Source organism: Fusarium vanettenii, assembly GCF_000151355.1.
Source record: "Fusarium vanettenii 77-13-4 chromosome 17 genomic scaffold NECHAsca_90_chr17_1_0, whole genome shotgun sequence".
Classification (NCBI taxonomy): Eukaryota; Fungi; Ascomycota; class Sordariomycetes; order Hypocreales; family Nectriaceae; genus Fusarium; species Fusarium vanettenii.
Genome location: NW_003315799.1, coordinates 10,505 through 29,380, shown reverse-complemented (window position 1 = coordinate 29,380; position 18,876 = coordinate 10,505). Strand labels below are relative to the sequence as shown.

Sequence of the window (18,876 nt, the reverse complement as noted above, 5' to 3'; positions counted from 1 at the left end):
GCGGCACCAACTTCGAGCCTTTCCACGTAGAAACACGCAACTTTCGCATCAGCACACTGCCGCCAACGCCTCTGCAGCTATTCCAGCTTTTCCTTCCTATTTCCCTCGTTGAGAGATGGGTCCAATATACCAGAAGCTGGATCTCCTGGCCGAAGGAAAATGACGTTAATAGCTGGAAGGACCCGATGACGAAGAACGCAAGGCTACGAGTTTGGCAAGGGACCTCTATTGTAGAAGTATATATCTAGCTTGGAATGCTAATTTATATAGGTATATATAAGGAAAAGACGATTAAGAGCTACTAGAGTACCCCGAAGCCGGGGCAGCAACGCCCTGAATACTTAATCGTCAAATTTATGCCGTATTAGAAGTTTTAGATCCTTTATTATTACCAGTTATCATTTATCTTAACTAACTGCCCTCTCATATAGGAATATAAGGGTTAGGGATAATAGGTAAATTTTAACTATAAAAACTTATTTAGAATAAAAGAAAAATAATAAATATAAGAAAATAAGAAGAGGATAATAGAATGAACCTAGTCCTATATTTTTCCCTACCCAGAAGGCTAGTGATAGTTTGGCCCCCCTGTCCGCCATTGATCCGTGCCCCTAACCCCCCTTGCGAAAACCTCATCCACATATGATAATATCACGTCGCCTTGATCCTCTCACCCCACAAATGCTCGGTGTGCAGGTCCAACGTACTACCCTCATTTAATGCCATATTGCGACCACAAAACTCAATATACCCAGCCGTCACACTACTCAAATCCAATCCTGGATTGGCATCTTCTCTGACCTGCACTGTCCAGTCGCAAAACGGCCCAATGGGTGGCTTCTCGTTGACACCCGGAAGGTTAGGTCTGCCAGCGTAGTCGTATTGGATGTCCTGGATGTCATAGACGAGCTTGGGGTCGCCGCTGCATTTGCCTTTCTGGTTGAATATGGTGGTTTCGTAGGAGAATTGCAGAGATACTGGGGTGTGCGAAAAAGCGTGAGGCTTGCCGTCTGGTGACCAGATGACTTCGCCGCCGGACTGGAGGATTTCGATTCTGAGGGGGTGGGAGGAGTTGGTGATGGAGGTTTGGCCTGTCGCGGGCAAGGGCGTGGGCGTTGAGCCGGTGGTGGAAGTTGTGTTGGGGGTTGTGGCGGCTGGAGAAGAACTGGTAGTGACCTGGGATGTGTTGGGTGCCGCTGTCTGGCTCGGCGAGCTCGTGTTATTCGTGTTATTCGAGTTGTTTGTGTTGTTTGGCGTGTTCAACCCAACAGTGGCTCCCAACAACCAGACTCTGACCTGGGTCAGACGCACATTGACCATATCACTGAAGCTCGGGCTCGAAGCAGGTGTGATAGGAAACATGGCTGTGTAGTTCTTTGTGGGGTCCTTGATATCGCTGAGCGTGTCACTATCCAGCTGGACGATGATGCCCTGCTCCAAGAAATTCTTGGACTCCGGCCAGGATGACCAACCGCCCGACTGGAACGTATCGAAACAGCTCTCAAACTTGGAACTCAGTTGGCTTTGGTAGTTCAGCAGATTGATGGAGCCGTTCATGGGCCCGGGCGTTGAGAAAGAAACGGTGTCGATATCCATGGGCCCCCAGAAGGCGAGTGCTCGAGCCTGGCAATTGAGCTCCTCCATGATCTGCAGTTGATTCTGGCACATGAGTCGCTTCAGCCAAAAGTAGATGGTAGGCAGCGCGGGATCAAAGTTGAGAGCCTCGGTTCCCAGAGTGGCGGATTCGCCGGCACAGCCGGCGACAATGTTCTCTAGCTGCAGGACCGTCTGGACAAGGGCGTTGTAGTTGACCACGGCGTCGTTGCGTTGCGTTACTAGATTGATAAAGTTTTTGAGATCCGCCGTGACGGCGGCCGAAGTTGCGGTTGGGATTTGGGCGCTAAAGTTCTTGATGAGCTTGGTGATGGTGTCATTTGTTGCAAAGATTTTGGCGTAGTCGGGCTGGTCGGCGGTGAGATCGCCGGGGTCGAGAATCTGGAACGTGTTGACAAGACTGCTGATGGTCCCTTGGCACTGCCCCAGCTGCTGGACGATATAGCTCTTGTTGACCCTGTTGTTTTTGTTGTTGGCAATGGTGGTCCAGGACTGATATGCGACATTGACGCCTTGAACGCCGGTGGTCAGTTCGTCCGGTGCCATGCACAGCGTAGACAGCGCATTGAGGACAAGATCCGGCGTGACGTCGAACTTGTTCTGTATGTCGTCGGTGAATGTCTCGAGAGCGGTGCTGAGCTGTTGTTGCGCGATTTGCATCTGTGGCGTGAAGACGAGAATAGCGGCGAGCGCAACGTCGAGCTCTCCTCCAGTATTGGTGATGTCTTGGATCTGACTATTTGCGGCGTCTTCCATGGCTGTGTTGGACGTCTGTGCTGTGTCGACTTGATCCTGCGCGAGTTGTTGCTTCTGATCGGCCTTTGCATACTTCGAAAACACCTTCTCGAGGGCCTCAAAGGTGGCGATCATGGTTGGGACGCGGGCCTGGTAGTAGGCCAACGAGAGACGAGGCACCCAAGTCGCGGAGTGCCCCCAGATATCCTGGTTGAGAATCATGCTGCTCAGACGCCGTTCAGCGGTCTTGTAGATGCGATTGAGCTGTGAAATGGGCTCTGTTGTCAAGTTGTAGTAGGACGAAAGCCATTCCAGGGCCGTTGTAAGAGCGCACCCGATAGGGGCACCATCGCCCCTGAGCATGACATCCAAGAATCCCAATCGCTCTGTGAGCTTGTTGTACAGTTTCATTGCCTCTGGAAACTTGTTTCGGTCGTTGGTGAAGTACAAGGCGTCGGCGGCTTCGAGTATCATCTGGCATTGTTCGGGGCAGGCAAATGCTTGGTCAATGTTGCAATCGGCCCGGGTCCCGACCAACGAGACAAAGAAGGCCTCGGCATGGTTGTCTGGTTGATCGGTGCCACGCGCGCCGCTGGACTCGGCGGCGGTCAGCCCACTTCCTCCTGCGCCCCCTTTACCACCGGCAAGTTGGCAAACGGTTTCGATAAAACTGTCTTTCTGCGTGTCGGCAGCTATCTGCAGACAGTCCATAAGAGTGGATAGTTGATCCCGCAGTGGCGATGGTGCCGAATAGGCGACAGTGAGGTTGGTGACCATCGTCGTTACCGCAGCCAGGGCCGTCTGCAGATTCTCTTCGTTCTGTACACCACCCACAAAGTTCTTACATTGCGCGGCCAAATGGTTCATTGCTGTTGCTTCTGACCCATCCGGGTTTCCTGGCCCACCACTGCTATCCCTAAGCTTTCGAAGAGCAACGAGGAGCGCCTTGGCACTTTTCATGGTAGCTGGCCCCGGAATCGGGGTGACGCTTAGGGGATTATCGATCCGGACGAGATCGGCCAGTTGGGTCTGGAGGTTCGTTGCCGACAGATGCAACTGCGACATGCTTGACACCATCGTCGCCCATGCGGTGAGCACGGTTCCATCAACGCCGTCGGCCAAGAGGGTCGTGGTGAGTGTAGCGGATAGGTTTGTGTTGACGTCGTCGATCCACAAGACCCACGGCTTCTTGTACTGGTCCGTTGTCGTGGTCAAGTACAATCCATAGCGCAGTGGCTCAGATCCGATGTAGCATCGCAAATTTCCTTGGTCGCGTTAGTTGTTGATGATCCAATGTGAGACGTCCGGAATGCCTCACCGCAAGTGCCACCGTCTCCTCCGTTACCCGCAGTGCTGCCATTTCCTCCTTTCCCCCCGTCACCTCCAAACGCCTTCAAGGTGAGCGTGGTGTTGAGGTCCGGATCTGGGGCCTCGACGTAGAGCCAAATGGCACCAGCGTCGCCGCCAGTCTGTCCATTTGATGCCGAACTGGATGCAGCTGCGGTTGCTGCAATACCGGCTGGCGCAGCCGCATCTACAGTCGGTGTTGGTGGCTCAATCGTGGTCGCCACTGGAGCCGTATTTGTTGACCCGGCCGCGGCTGTCTTGCCGACGGCCTTGGACACTCCGACATTCCCGTCCTCGCCGGAGACGTCGATACAAGCATGGCCATTACACGACTTGTCGATGACGAGCTGGTTGCAGAAGATGCCAAGATTCTTGCCTGGGATTGCGATCTTGCTACTGGCGAGGGTTACCTTTTCTGCGTAGATGAACAAGGTGCTTTCGCTGAAGTTCAGCGTCTTGTCGAGTGTGACACCCTCAGTTCTATTGGTAAGAATGGCCAAGGTGTCCTCGCGGTTGAAGACAACATAGTTATCGTCAAGAGAGCCGCTTGAACTCAGCACAGGTGGGGTGATTGGAAAAGTTGGCGCTGGGTTCGCTGGCGTCGCCGAGCTGGGTTGCGACGGCCCGGGCGTTGTGGTGGTTTGGTCTTGGGACCCCATCTTGAAAGGCGCCAAAGTTGTTTCTTCCGTAGAGAATGCGGATGGTATCCAGGAGGAGTGGACTTATGTCGGAAGTCAAGACGTGCTACTCTGTATGCTGTGCTGGATGCTCCCAAGACCTGAAGACCTGGGAGCATGATGGAGTCTAAGCCCCTTCGGACAAGTCGTCTGCGAGGCCGACTCACCGCCGCTTTTCAGCTGCTCTTATCCTCCTCTTTAGTCTCCTTTCAACAACCAACGGAAGCCATAATATGCGATCACTGTGAGCGTGCTTGAGACGACGGAGTAGGCGTATCAATAATCGCTACCACGCGGATATAGCAAGGGTCCCCCGGCGGGCCAACCTTTCCGAGCCTGGCGAAGCCCCGGATAGCCCCGCACGCTACTATAGTCTAGACCGCAGGGCGAATATATCCCTTATCGTGTCTTAGCTAGACTTGTTCTAGATTCCACGTCGAACACGGGACAGCGGAAACTCCCGCCCATGGGGATCGTCTCTCAGAAGTACGTAGGTAGGCCAAATCGTCGACCCACTGCTGAGATACAAATACTGCAACAATGTCAGTGAATCTGAAAGTTGAAGGGGCGCAGAACCTCATCTGTTGAACCCACACAATCCAACATCATTCCGTCGCCATGTCAGGCACATCTCAGCCGTCGAACCCATATGGGCAGCTGCCGTTTGATAACACAGACCCTCCCACAAAGCCTGCTCCGACCACCCTGACCAGCTCCATGCTTGGCAAGGATTCAATTAATGGATGGGATGTGCTGGTTTCGTATGACGAAGTGACGCTCAACACACTCCTAAGCAACCAAGCCCAGGCTCTCAATATCAGTGCTCCTTTGACCTGGTCGGAGCCATACACGAATGACTTTACCGGAGCTATATCGACGCTCTAGTTCAGCCTGACGCTGCTCCAGCCCACTCTTGCTTTTGCCGATTCCTCCAACACAGTGAACCTGACCTTTGGCTTGGCTGGCAGCTATACGGACTCGAACACGTCTTCCACCGTCACCCTGCCGAGCGGTCTGACCTGCGTCGTCGCCACCAATCTCATCAACGTCTCCGGAACATGGGACGCGACCGGCTGGAATACTGATGCTTCGGACTCACAGGACTCCAATAGCGGCAACACCGTCGTCCTTTTGGAGCCCCACACCAGTGCCACCTCTGGTGTCTGTATCGACTTCCGCCAACCCCAGGCAACCCTCAATCTGGCGCCAGGAACCTCTATCGTCAGCGATCCATCGTCGCTGCTAGACCCCACCGTCGTGACGGCGTTCCTGCAGGACCAGATCAAGGCGCACTTTTCCAGCTGTGGCCTCAACGTCTGTCTCGCGGCCATCACTAACAACTCTGCCGTTGACAACAGCACCGAAGATGTTTTGCAGCCCGCCGAGTTCTGCTTCACCGTTGCCAAGGGAGCCTTGATGATGTGGATCGGCCTCCAGGGCGGGCCCAACACGGGCACTCGTCCGTCAGGCCAGATGGCTCAGCCGCTGGTCTTCAGTCCAAGTGGCCCCGGGTCCGAGATTCCGTCCATTCCCCTGGGACGCCATGCCAGCGTCATCTTCAGTCACGATACCATGGCCAACTTGTTCCTTGTTCCTGCTCTGACGGCAAACGTCATGGCCCCTGCCAAGCCCGGCGGCTCACCCACCCCAGTGTTCAAGACGGTAACGTGCACCTCAACAGCCGGAACCCGTGAGTATTTTCCCCCCACTCTTCGTTAAAGAGTCTGTTGCTGACCTCGACTAGCTGGGATGAATTTCTCCCTGGATTTCAACTCTAGCCCGACCACGGTTGCTGAAGACTCAGACGATGAGGTGTTTTCCAACTCCTGTTACGATGGCTGCACCGTCGACCTGGACGAGAACGCCGCCACTCTGACCATTGACGGCAACCAACGCCCGGTGGTCGGTAAGAGTCCTGCGTTCGCCTTTACTTGGGAAAGCGACACCAAGCACGTGACCTGGGGGTCCAGCGCGATGTTCGGCGGTAGCGAAGGAGGGGACTGCTACCTCACATTCCACTGGAGCGGAACAGGTCAGTGGCAAGGAGCCATTGATGCGACACGTCTTGACCAACTCGCCGTCATCTTGGACTTAGACCCGACGTTTAGCACGGCTGAAACAGGCACAACATCCATCAACGGGCTTTTTCCCTCGAGTGGTGTCCCCTCGGAATACCAGGGTCTCGCGCCCGACGCTCCCTCGCTGAATATCACACTGGAGCCGCTCAACTACTTGCTCACCACCAGCCTGCTCCTACCGGGGCAGTACGAGTTCCTCGCTGACTACCCAGTTGCGGCCTCGACCTCGGTCCAAGCAGGAATTGCCACGCCTCGGGACACCATCTTGACTGGCAACATCGCGCCGAAAGGCACACCGCTGCCTACAGCACCTGGACCTCAATTTCTCGGTCCGTACCTCATCAACTTTGAGTCTCTGACATCTTCACCTGCCGCCGTTCCCGGCGCTCTGGACTCGATCCCAACGTCAACCCCGGTATCGGCGGCAGTGGCAGCACAAGCCTCAACCTCAGGATCGGGAACCGATCCAACGCCCCCGACCCTGGACGACTTCAAGAATGCTCTCCTCTCCTTCCCTCGGTGCAACATGCTTGGCGACCTTCTGACTTCGACGCTGGTAGAACCGCCAACGCTGTCGGCGACCGATCTCCTCACCAAGTACGGTTTCGAAAATCTTGTTGGTACCGACTTGCTCTCTCTTTGGGACACGAGCCTGGATCAACTTCTCAGTGAGCCGGCCTCCGCACCTCCGTCCCCGACAACATCGACCCCGACGCCGGCGCCGGCGCTGGTGCCGAGCCCCCAATCTGTAGATCTCCGTCTATATGCCGGCTACTATGTCGTCTCCTCGCCTCCTAGCGCCGCTGGGGAGCAGTTTGTCGTTGACCCCGTCACCGGCCACATCAAAATGGGAGCCGAAACCGCCGTCCCACGACAGACATTCGACACGTCGACCAACCAAGTCATGGTCACCTGGCAGTTCCAGGGAACGACCTTCTCGGCAGCCTTCAGCGTGGTCATCACCCCTGATAAGTTGCAAGTGGGGACATGCTGCATCGGCGCCACCACAGCGGCCTCTCAGTCTGTCGCCACGACATCGCCGACGACATCACTCGCAGTATCGCTGGCGGCCGGGGCGACTCTGGAAGCTAGTCAAGCGCAAACCCCCGTGCCTACACCCACGCCCACGCCTATGCCTACGCCTACGCCCTTTGCGGCCTACCTCAAGGGCTTTCCCGTACCCGGCCCCCCACAACCCATGATCCTCATGATGTCCAACAACGGCACCAACACAACCGACCCGTCCTCGTCCTCGACCTCCTCTTCCGCCCTTGATCAAGCCAACGCATGGGCACCCCTAACCGCATATATCAGCGTTGTTCTCGTGGCGCTCACTCTGTACCAGACGTGGAAGCAAACCCAAATCCAAACCAAAGTCGCCACCAGCGAGGAAGTCAAAAAGCGAGATGCCGAAATCGCGCTACTGAATGCGAACAACAAAGCCTTGCAGGCGGCAAAGGACAAAGTCGACAATTGGGTGGAAGAGCAGCTCACTCAGGAGACAAAGAAGTTCTACCAGGGCTCTGCGCGTGCTGTAGAGCGGGAGACAGCCATGAGTCAACTCGTCACGAAGATTACGGCGGCGGCGACCCAGAGATTGGATGCCTTCCTGGTCACGAATGATCCAAACAAGACGGGGAAGTGGTTGACTGATCCCGCCGTTGTGGCGGATGCGAAGATGAAGATTATCGCTGCAACAAAGGAGGCGCTCCCGGCCAGTGCAACCGAGGCTCTAGGGCCGTTGACGGAGGTTGTCATCCAAGATGCATTGGACAATTCGCCCTTGAAGGGGCTGTTGGGTGCCGTTGATGTGACGAGGATTCAGGCAGCGGTCAAGGGTAAGGAGATTGATCGGGTGGTGGGCAATCTGCAGGACCACGGGGGTCCAAACAGCGCACCGTTTAGCGAGTTGGTCGGGTTGAAGGTCTTGAGCCAGAAGATATCGGTGTTAGGGGCCACTTCATTGACGGCATTGCAGGGCGAGCTGACGACCTTGCAGACTGGATTTGCCACGGCGGGGGAGCAGGTATCCGTGCAAGAGACCGTGGTGAAGCAGGCGGAGGTCGCCGCGGAACAAGCGAAGGGTCAACAGGGGGAAGAAGCGGCGCAGAAAGCATATACTGCCGCTAACGAAAAGCTGGGCCAATTGCAGAAGGACGTCGAGGCTACACAGAAAGCGTTGAGTGACAACCAGCAGCAGACAGCGGATACCACGAAGGCGATGAAAGACAGTGAAGGCGAAGAATCGCGGCTGGGTGGGGAGGTAGACAAGAAGACAGTCGAGGCGTTGAAGTAGAACCCTGGTAGAAATATCAAGAACCGCTGGAGAGTGGCATCACGGAGCTGTGCGTATTGAGCTGAAGATAAGGCAGTCTAGCAATCACCTAGAAAAACGTGAGCGGCATTCGTCTCGCACTGTGCCCGCGTCCGCATGGTAAATGCACAGATTAGCCCTCCCCGGGAACCATTACCACTGACCTATTGAGGGAGTGGAGATGAATCCTAAATGCTCCCTAGACTGCGAATAAACCTTACCAGGACTGCCGTTCCACCCGAAGTCTATTCCTGCAAGTGCCTTACTAGCTAGAGCAGCTTCTGAAAACCCTAATCGTGCCATCCATCTCCAGGCACGCGTAAAGGTGAGCAGACTTACCAACCGAGACTCATTCTAGTGGCAAAAAATCTCAAAACTTCCTGTCTTGTGACGGCATAGTTCCAGGCTAGTTTCGAGCGGTACCCAAAGACAGTCTGGTCTGATACGGGATATGTATTGTTCCGCCACAATCTTTGCATCTTTCTTGTTCTATTCTGTATTCTTTGAGAGAACCCTGGCTCCAGCACACTACTCTCTCACCATGCTGCACTTGAATGGCGTATATGTTGACTTTTTAAAGTTGCTGCATATCAGCTAATCCAGCTTGAAGAATGAAGAGCGCAAATTCGTGACAATTGTGCCTGAACTTGAGAGCGGATTTGACAGGTAAGACTTCGAAGGGCAAGTAATCCTTCCTATGGCTGATGCTACTACCAGTCTCCTCCGATCCCAGTCTGTTTCATTTATTGTTGGACAACAAAAGATGGAATACACAATCCATGCAGAGGTCTTCGCACGTTCATCCGCACCACTCGATGTTCTGATCAATGGCGAAATGAAAGAAGCCCGAGACGACCGCGTAGAATGGTTGGAAGTCGAAGAGGACACATTCGTGCGTTTCAGCCTGTGGGCTTAGACGGGTTCCTACAGGAAAGCCAGCCCACATCTGGTGATTCGCTCCTCCAATACTACAGCTGGCGCTGATGAGTCTGTTAAAATGGAGGCTTCGGGGCTGGAGGTTGTTGAAGACATACCGGAATTATACTCCCTACAGACCATCTTAGGAAAGCGGCCGCGCAAGTTACCTCCGAATTGCAGCAATTTCCATTCAATCAAAACTGCCACCACTTCTGTGGTGACCTGCGGGATGTGCTCACTGGATTTCTATCGCCCTCAATATCTAAGGAAACCTGGTTCTACCGACTCTCTTCATTCTACACCATCCATTCCGGTGTGTCCACCTTGCTCAGAGAAATCAACAAGTAGTAGACGATATCGGCTTGCCGAGACATTTATCTACCCCACTCCATCTAGGATCTTCGCATTCGGGACGAATACAGATGCAGCAGAAGACCACAGCGAAGTCTTACTATCGCACGCCAAGTTGTAGGTCCATGTGGAGATATATAATATAAGACTGCTTGCCCTCGTGTTTAAAGTTGATATGTATGCTAATTTAATTTAGCAATTCGCTGAGATTCTATATCTAAGCTACCGTAAATTAATATATAACTCCTAATAGGTTAACTTATCTTAATAGCTATAAGCTAAATTTTTTTACCTTTAGGACTAAAACCTTTTTTTTAACAAGTTATACCTATAACTTAACTTCTTAAAAACCTTAATTCTTTCTTCCTAGCCTTTTTATTTTATACTTAATATGTTTATATAAGTTTAAGTGGTTTTATTAACTTTAATAAATTATTAATCTAAGCTATATTATTTTTATAGCTTAAATAAAGTAATTTATCTTAAGCTTTATAATTATAAGCTTTTAAAGTTATTATAAGTTATAAAGTCAATAATATTATATAAAATACCTTAATGCCTTAAGTATTTTTATATACTTTAATCGTACCACTGCATGCTGCTCATCTTGCAGGGTAATCCACCACACTCTGAGGTCAAACCTACACTCAGAGCGTATGTCAAGCCCATTTGTTCCAAGAAGAAGTTGTACCATCCTTTTATGTTCCCTCAAAACCGTAATCAACAGTGGCGTCTGCCCGCGGCTATCTTGACTATTGACATCAACTCGTTTTTGTGCGAGTAACAGCGCAGCTGCTGCCTCATCCCCGTCGCGTACTGCTTGCAGTAGAGACGCTTGAAGTACCGAATCTGGACTAGACTCGCTCAGGAGACCTACAATCTCGCGATGTCCCCCTGTCGCTGCAAATAGAAGAGGAGTGAAGCCGTCGTTCTCCTCACAATCCAGGCGGGCACTTCCATTTCCGAGGATCGCCTTGACTAGTTCCTCTTCGCCATTTTCTGCTGCCCAGTGGAGTGGTGTCTGCAAAAGATAATTCCTGGTGTCTAGACTAACGCCATTGAAATTACTCAGAATCTGTCTGATCCTTTCGTTGTCCACCTCTATAGTCCTGCGTAGTCTCTTATGATGAGGTTCGCCTTTAGAATCTCGGTGCATGCGTTGCTGTTCAAGGAGAAACCCCACCATATCATAATTGCTATAAGCTGCTGCCCACCATAGCAGGTTCTCATCGTGGTTGTATTGGATGTCCAGATCCGTACGGCCCTGAGAAACAAGAAACTTGACCGCTTCAAGTCTCCCAAAATCGATAGCCCACAACAATGCCGTCTGACTGTAGGTATCGGTCGACCTCAGAGAAATATCGACATTCGCCAACATTGACTCGGTCAGTGAGTAATGCCCTCTTGCGATCGCAATCTTGAGCGCTGTAGATCCTTGAGAATCTCTTGACGTAATGTTAATCCCATCAGCCTTCAGTAGCAGACTGACCACGTTCTCATGTCCATTATCTGCTGCGAGCGACAACGCTGTCAACGCTCTGGGGTCCTTGGAGTTACAATCAATACCTTTTGCCTTTGGGAGCCGCCTGACCACCGCCTCCCGCCCGTTCGCCGCCGCATGCCAGAGCGGTGTAGGACAGGTAATTTCAAGGCCTTCTTTATGAATGACTCCAGAATTGACATCAATGTCATTCCTCTCAAGCAGTATCTCAACTACCTCCTCGTGCCCATTTTCGGCGGCAAAAGACAGCGGGGCCCGACCACTCCACCAATAGTGAACCGGTGATAGCGCAGAGTCTGGATCGACACCATCGACAAGTAACAGTAACTTGACCACCGCTACATGGCCGTTTTTGGCTGCATATGATAACTGGGTCAAGCCACTATGTTCAAGTGGCCCAGGTGTCTTTGAGTTGACATCGACACGAGGGGTGGTAAGCAGCAACTTAACTACTTCCTCGAGTCCTTCTCCTGCAGCCAAAGAGAGCGGTGTGCGCTGATACGAATCCTCGCCAATGGAAGCATTTCCATATTCTCTCGTCGAGTATCTGATCCAACCAGCGAAAAGATAGGACTTGTGAACTTCCGAAGGAAAGAAGGGTTCGCTGCTCATATAATCTGGGTCAATGTCGGCTTGCTCAAGCAGCAATTTGGCCACCGCCTCGTGTGCGTTGTACACTGCCCACCAGAGTGGTGTCACCCCGTACAAGCCTGTGCAGTTGACGTCTCCGCCTGCCGCGAGCAGCTATTGCACCACAGCTACATGCCCGTTGGCTGCTGCATATAACAACGGCGTGCCTCCGTAATCGTCCGTAGTATTGGTATCGTAGGTTTCAAGTAGAGCCGTGACTATTTCTCCAACTCCAAGGCATGCCGCCAGATGCAACCCATTCATTCCTTTCGGAAACACCTGGCTGTACCGCAGAGGTTGACGGAAACCGTTGAATGCCCACAATGACTGAACAGCAGCCTGCACTTTTCCCTCGCTCTTTACGAAGTCCAAAACTTTACTGCTGAGTTTCTTCGACTCCCGGGCATGGTGTGCCCAGTTATGCGAGGAATAGTCGTAAAACGGATAGAACTCCAACCGATCCTCAAACTCCTCATTCGTTTCGCAACATCCTTCCTCAAACGCAGTAAATGAAAGATATGTGACGCATGTCTCCAGTATTTGGTCCTCGCAATTCGGAAACAGTGTAGTTTTCCTTGATTCGAAGTACTCTTCCGCGGTGTGGTGGACTAGTCGGATGATAGCACTCTCCGTATCAACGATGACCAAACCGGCACATACGGTCAGCACGTCTTCGATATTCATCACGCTCTGTGGATCGATTTCTGGAGCGTCTTCTTCTACCGCCAGAGCTTCTAGAAGTTCGTCTATCGTAAGACGTCTTTTGACGCAGGTAATCCACAGTAGAACTTGCGTGGCTGCCTCTCTACTTTCGGCTTTCTGACCCTTAATTCTCTTCATTGCATCGTCGTATGTATCTTCGTATGGATGTTGGTTCGCCTTCGCCCTGATTTCAAATTGACGTAACTTAGCTCTTATGGCCTTCGGAGTCATTGCATCAACTAAGGAGTCAATATAGAGTTTTGCAAGTAAGAACCTAGTAAGCAGAGTTAGCATGATAAAGTTGCGTATTTTCTAGTTCCTTACATTCCATCTACGGAAATGATAATCCCGGTTTTGATCTCTTCTTGTAGGGCAAGATTGCCTCTCAGGAATCTTTTTATTACCAACAACTCGCTGTCCAAGTATCTTCGTACATCCTCTTCATGAGCACGAATATCTAATGAAATGCCATCCTTGAGATCTCTTGTAATCTCAGGTAATGGTCTTGACGTTACGAAAATGTTGACTCCAGATTCCTGCTGAAGTTCGGTGATTTTTGAAAGAAAGCGTGCTCGACAGTTATCAGATACCTGGCACTCATCAAGTGCATCAATGACGACAAATACCCTGGTATGCATTGCTATCACATATCGGAGTGTTGCAATGTATTTTTCGAGCGTTGGTCTAGTCTGTTGGGTTTGGTGTCGTTCATACAGTGCTCGCACAGCTTGGGGCAACGGAAACTGTCCTTGAGCAAGTTGCTTCAATAGGCTTGCCATCAACTCATTGAGTGTCTGCTGACTTTGTCGTTTGTGATAAAAATAGATGAACGCGATCCCAACAATGGAATTTGAGTTCATTTCTCGTCTCTTTCCTAGATCTTCGATCAAAATCGATGCAAGTGTCGTCTTTCCTGCTCCAGGGATGCCCGGGCAAAACAAAGTGGCATTGTCTCCGGTGAGCCAGGCGTGGTATTCTTCTGAGGCGAGAAGCCATTGACCAGTGTTTGGTGCTCTTTTCTCCAAGTTATCGCTGTGTTGAGAACCGTAGTCAAATGTGGATAGCCAGTTCAGAATCTCTAGGTCTGCTTTATGGTCGGAGGGGGATTTCAACGTGTCAACCTTTGCCCCGATTATTGTGAGGGTGTCATGTGCTAAAATTAAATGAGCAACTATCTCAAACTTCTTAAGATGACTGACCTCCTGAAAGAAGCTCGCCGAGTCTCCTTTCATTCTCAACCTGGCTGGGAGGAATTTCTAAGAGAAGATGTTTTGCGTATGCAGCTACTACCACAGCGGCATATCCCTGCCAAACTTTGTTCTTGTGCGTGTCAGAGTAATCGCAGATACCCCTGATAATCAAGCAGGGAAACCGGTTCATCAACCCTGCTGCTTCCATCTCGAAACAAAGAACATTCTTTTCTGCTGCGAGCAGATCGCGAATCGAAGCGTCCATCATCAACTGGTTTCCTAAAGCAACAAGTCCATGGTGAACTTTTGGATTGTCGTCGTAATCAGCCCTTGTGCGTCGCAATATCAGCCTGGGTGGATCATCACCGCATATTGCCGCACAATTATTTGGGTTGTTTTCAGGATGTGTGATGTCGGACTCATATAGCGTGTCGCTACTTGGGTCTGGCCGACCATACTTTTTTTGCAGTTTTGGATTCTCCTTGAGAGCGTCGTCAATAGCCCTTTCAAGCATGCGATCAGCGAGCTATTATGTAAGGCTTAATCTAATGGTAGATTTATAATAAAAAGGACTACCTCCTTAATATATTTCTTTGGGTATATATTGCTAAGCAACACTTGATAAGACAAAGACAGTTTATTTCCGATAGGTTAGATTTGCAAGTGAGGGGTAATTAACAATCTTATTAATGATTGGGGTTGCCAGCCAATCGCAGCAGGGGTCAATTACGTCTCCTATGCTTAATCTTAGCTCATGAATTGCGTCTTAACCAAGCTCGTCTGTGTAAAGTATACAATAAAGACACAGGGCGTGCTATTCATTTTAGATTTAAATACCACCTACGTAACTAGCCTTAGGGTTATGGTTGGGGTTAGTATTTGCTATCTAAGCTAGTCTGCCCGGGAGGTTTCTTCTAGCTAAAGATATAGCTTATAAGGTAAAGAGAGGAGATTTCTCTAAGGAGTAAAAAGAAAAGAAAAAAGAGATATAGCTAGAAAAAAGAGATAGAGATATAGCTAAGAAAGAGATATAGCTAAGAAAGAGATATAGCTAAGAGAGAGATATAGTTAAGAAAGGGGTATAGGGAATAAGAGATAAGGGATAAGGGATAAGGGATAAAAGGTAAATAATAAGGGATAAAAGAGAGAAAAATAGCCTTAGGAAGCCCTAGAAGTATTCCAAATCGACCTAGCTAGGTTACTAGGGGTATCTCGGGCTATAGAAGCCGCCGAGGTCGCCCTAGTCCTCATAAGGGCAAGGCTTATAGAGGAATCCAGCTGGTTAGCCGCAAAGGGGCCAATAAGGTCCTGGAGCTTCTGATAGGTCTTAGCGGTCTCTAGGTCCATAAGGCCACCTGCTGAGAAAATAAGAGGCTGGAAAAAGGCCCCTAGGGACCTATATTTTCTGCGTTTCTCTTCCGCGGCCTCTCTAAGGGTGCTATAAGGGTCTTCCTTAGCAGAATCCTTTGAAATAGCTATGATTTGAATATCATAGTAATAGCGGCTATTTCCTAGGTTAACTGCAAAGTCGGCCCTTAGGCTACCTTCTGGGTGGACTAGGGGTTCTTTTTCGACCTCTAGGGTAGGCTGGCTACTTAGGGCTCTCACAAAGGCCCTAGTTATAGCGTCATGCCTTGCAATCCACCTTCTATTAGCACCCTTGCAGGTATCCTGATAGCCTAGGGCGGCTATAGCTCCGCAAGAGCTACAGGGTAGGCTAATTGGCTTGATTGGGTAGAAAAGCCGGCTTCGGAGGGCTTCAGTGACCTCAGAGTCTGTAAAAGATAGGGCTTTTTGAGTAGGCAAGACTCCTAGCCACTTGCGGCCGAGATAGCTAGCGTTTTCTAGCCTAGCGTGCCTATAGCTAGCTGGAAGGTCCTCTAGGAAGCCTGCTAGCCTAGCCTTATTAGCTTCCTTTAGCACCTGTTGTGCTGTTTTTCCCGGCCTAGGCTGGCTTAGGTCTAGGGTAGGCTGGGGGTCTAGGGTAGGCTGTGGGGCTAGGGGCTTCCTGATGAGGTCTAGGGTAGGCTGCGAGGCCTCCCTAGCTGCTAGGAATAGCTCGTGGGCTAGGTCTTTGTGCAAGGGTATTCCTAGGCCTCCCTCCCTGACTGGAAGGGCTATAAGGCTAAGGTTAGGCTCCTTAGGGCACTCACTAGGGCTTCTAGCCACTAGAGCTATAATAGTTTCCCTTATAAGGGTATTAGCTTCTTCCCAAAGGTCTTCTAGCCCAGTTGGGTCTAGTTGCCTCTGAAGGTGCCTTAGAAGAAGCTGAATACTGCCTCTAAGAAGAAGCAAAGAGTGCTGCTTAGGAAGGTCTTGTAGGGCCTCTAGGGCTTCCTGTAGGGTAGCTAGCTTTTCTTGTAAGAAGGCTTTTCTAGGCCGGATAGGGCCTATATAGGTGCCTAAGGCTTTTAAGCCTTCTAGCTTAAGGTCCTCTATAGCCTTTTCCTTGCTTTTAGCTAGGTTAAGGCTAAAAGGGGAGCCTTTTAAGACCTCCTTAGCTGCCTCTAGGGTGCCTTGCGGAGCCTTATTAAGAATATAGAGGTCATCTAGATAAGCTACTAAGGTTGCCCTCGGTAGCTTCCTAGCTAGGGCCTCTAGGGTAGGTCGGAAGGCAAGGGAAAAAAGAAGAGGTCCGAGAGGGTCGCCTTGCCTTACGCCCTTAGCCGAGGCTATAGCTAACCTATCTTCCGTGACTAAGATAGAAGGGTCATTATAGGCCCAAGCTGCTGCCTTATAGAAGGTAGGGGCATATATAGCTACCGAGGCAGCTATAGAAGCCCTATCTACTGAGTTAAAGGCATTAGCGAGGTCGATAGAGGCTAGCTGCTGGAAATTAGCCTTATTTGGGCCTATAATAGCCTCATGGAGGAGGAAAATAGCGGGTTCAACCCCGCCTGGGCTATTCACACCTAGCTGGAAGGGTAGGAGCATATTCGGCCGATAGGAGGTCATCAGGATCGCCTTCATAGCTACCCTATAGATAAGGTCTCCTATAGCTATAGGCCTAACCCCTCCATCGGGCTTTTTAAGCCCTATTAGGCGGCTAGCGCATAATAAGTGGGCTCCGGGGGCCGTGCCTTGGCGAATTATATCGGCTAGTAGCCTTAGGAAAGTTATCACAGGGGAATCTTTCCTAGTTACTAGGTCCAAAAGGGGCCTAGTCTAGCCACTAAGGCCCGGGGCCTTTTCCTTGCCTATAGAGGCTATAGCTGCTATAATTATCTCTGATGTGATTAGTTGGCCGGCCCTAGGGCGGGTCTTCCCTTGGAAGGGGTCTTTTGAGCCGATAGGGTGCTTTTCTAGCAGCCTAGCCCTATTTTCCGTTGAATTAGGCGCTATAGGGGTCGGGTCAATAAGAGCCCTAGCAGCCCGGCCTAGGTAGCCTCTCTCTAGTAGCCTAGCTGCCTTCTGAGCCGGGCTAGGGGCTATAGAGGGTCTAGCTGCCTTGGGGGGCTGCTCAAGGGACTGTAGGCTCTCTAGGGTAGGAAGGTTAGAAGGGAATAATCGAAGGAGGCTAGCTAGGCCTCCTTTTTATAACCCTAACCCTAGTAGCCTAGGTAAAATAAGGAAATATAATAGGGCCTTTTCAGTAGGCCTCTTTAAAAAGGCAGCTGCAGCTTTATGGGCTACAGCTATGAAAATAGCAGCCTGCCTTGCGTGTAGCCTTTTCTTAGGTATAGGGATCTTTGCAAAGGCTAATAGCTTCTGCATAGATGCCTTGGCTAGGATTGGGGCTATAGCTTGGTTATGTAGCTGCTCTAGGGTAGGACCCTCTAGGGTAGGCTCCTCGGGCTCCATAGGCTCTTCGGGCTCTATAGGCTCTTTGGGCTCCATAGGCTCTTCGGGCTCTATAGGCTCTTTGGGCTCTAGGGTAGGCTCCTCTGGGGGCTCTAGGGGCTCTAGGGTAGATTCTTCTAGAGGCTCTAGAGTGGGTCCCTGGCTAGAGGGCCTAGGGCTAGAAGGTGCAGGGCTCGAGGGTGCAGGGCTCGAGGACCTAGGGCTAGAGGGTCTTCCCCTTTCTTCATAGCTAGAAAAAGACCTATAGCTTTCCCTCGAGCTTGGTCGGTCTAGGGTAGGCTCCTCTAGGGTAGGCTCCTCTGAAGAAGGCCTCTCTAGGGTAGGGCTAGGCTGTAGCTGCCTTTGCCGCCTTGTAGGTCTTTGTAGCTGTGGAGAAGGGGTTCTTGCTGGTCTCTTTCTTCCTATAAGGCCTCTATAGCTGACTAAGCCCGGGCTAGCCTGATTAGGCCTAGTAGGGCTAATAGAAGAAGCTAAAGAGGCCCTAGAGGCACTAGTAGCCCTAGTAGCTATATAGGTCCTTGGCCTAGGTAAGGTAGAAATATGGGCTTGACCTTCTATGCCGTGGATCTTAGCACTATGGGTCTTGATGCCGTGAGAGCCCCGGCAGGCTGTGCCGCAATAAGGGCAGCTGACTAAGCCAAGGGGCTGTAGCTGCCGGTCTGTATAGGTCTCGGCAGGGTGTTTTTTGCGTATATGCTCTAGGAGGTCTCTATAGCTGCCTTTGCAGGTTGGGCAACGCTGCGAGGGCATTTTGCTATAGGGTAGGTAGGGTATAGGGTAGCTAGGTAGCTAGAGGTATAGGGTAGCTATAGGTATAGGGTAGCTAAAAGGAAATAAGGTAATTAAAAGAAAATAAGATAGCTAAAAAGAATAGCTATAAGGTAGCTAAGATAAGGCTTAGAGGCTAAGCATAAGGTTAAAGCTAAGTATAAAAAGCTAGGTAGAAATAAAAGAGACTTATATAACCCTAGGGTTATTCTAGAAGATTCTAACCTAAGCCTAGCATAACCTTGAGCTA

At 50.9% G+C, this 18,876-nt stretch overlaps 4 protein-coding genes across 4 annotated transcripts; 1 reads left to right on the top strand and 3 right to left on the bottom strand.

The window, feature by feature from the left end:
* Positions 1-651: 651 nt before the first annotated feature.
* NECHADRAFT_88815 (uncharacterized protein) lies at positions 652-4,355 on the bottom strand (the record flags this gene model as incomplete). Its single annotated transcript, XM_003039557.1, has 2 exons — positions 652-3,614; positions 3,668-4,355. 2 exons carry the CDS (start codon positions 4,353-4,355, stop codon positions 652-654), a joined length of 3,651 nt encoding a protein of 1,216 aa, XP_003039603.1.
* Positions 4,356-4,991: 636 nt separating this feature from the next.
* Positions 4,992-8,747, top strand: NECHADRAFT_88814 (uncharacterized protein; the record flags this gene model as incomplete). Its single annotated transcript, XM_003039564.1, has 3 exons — positions 4,992-5,257; positions 5,342-6,063; positions 6,118-8,747. 3 exons carry the CDS (start codon positions 4,992-4,994, stop codon positions 8,745-8,747), a joined length of 3,618 nt encoding a protein of 1,205 aa, XP_003039610.1.
* A 2,548-nt stretch (positions 8,748-11,295) lies between these two features.
* On the bottom strand, positions 11,296-14,571 carry NECHADRAFT_55600 (uncharacterized protein; the record flags this gene model as incomplete). Its single annotated transcript, XM_003039556.1, has 4 exons — positions 11,296-11,862; positions 12,289-13,141; positions 13,192-14,020; positions 14,067-14,571. Coding segments are annotated over 4 exons (2,754 nt in total), but the record flags the coding sequence as incomplete, so codon positions are not given.
* Positions 14,572-17,222: 2,651 nt separating this feature from the next.
* On the bottom strand, positions 17,223-18,608 carry NECHADRAFT_88811 (uncharacterized protein; the record flags this gene model as incomplete). Its single annotated transcript, XM_003039555.1, has 2 exons — positions 17,223-17,536; positions 17,831-18,608. The coding sequence occupies 2 exons, from the start codon at positions 18,606-18,608 to the stop codon at positions 17,223-17,225; spliced, it is 1,092 nt and encodes a 363-aa protein (XP_003039601.1).
* Between the last annotated feature and the right edge of the window lie 268 nt (positions 18,609-18,876).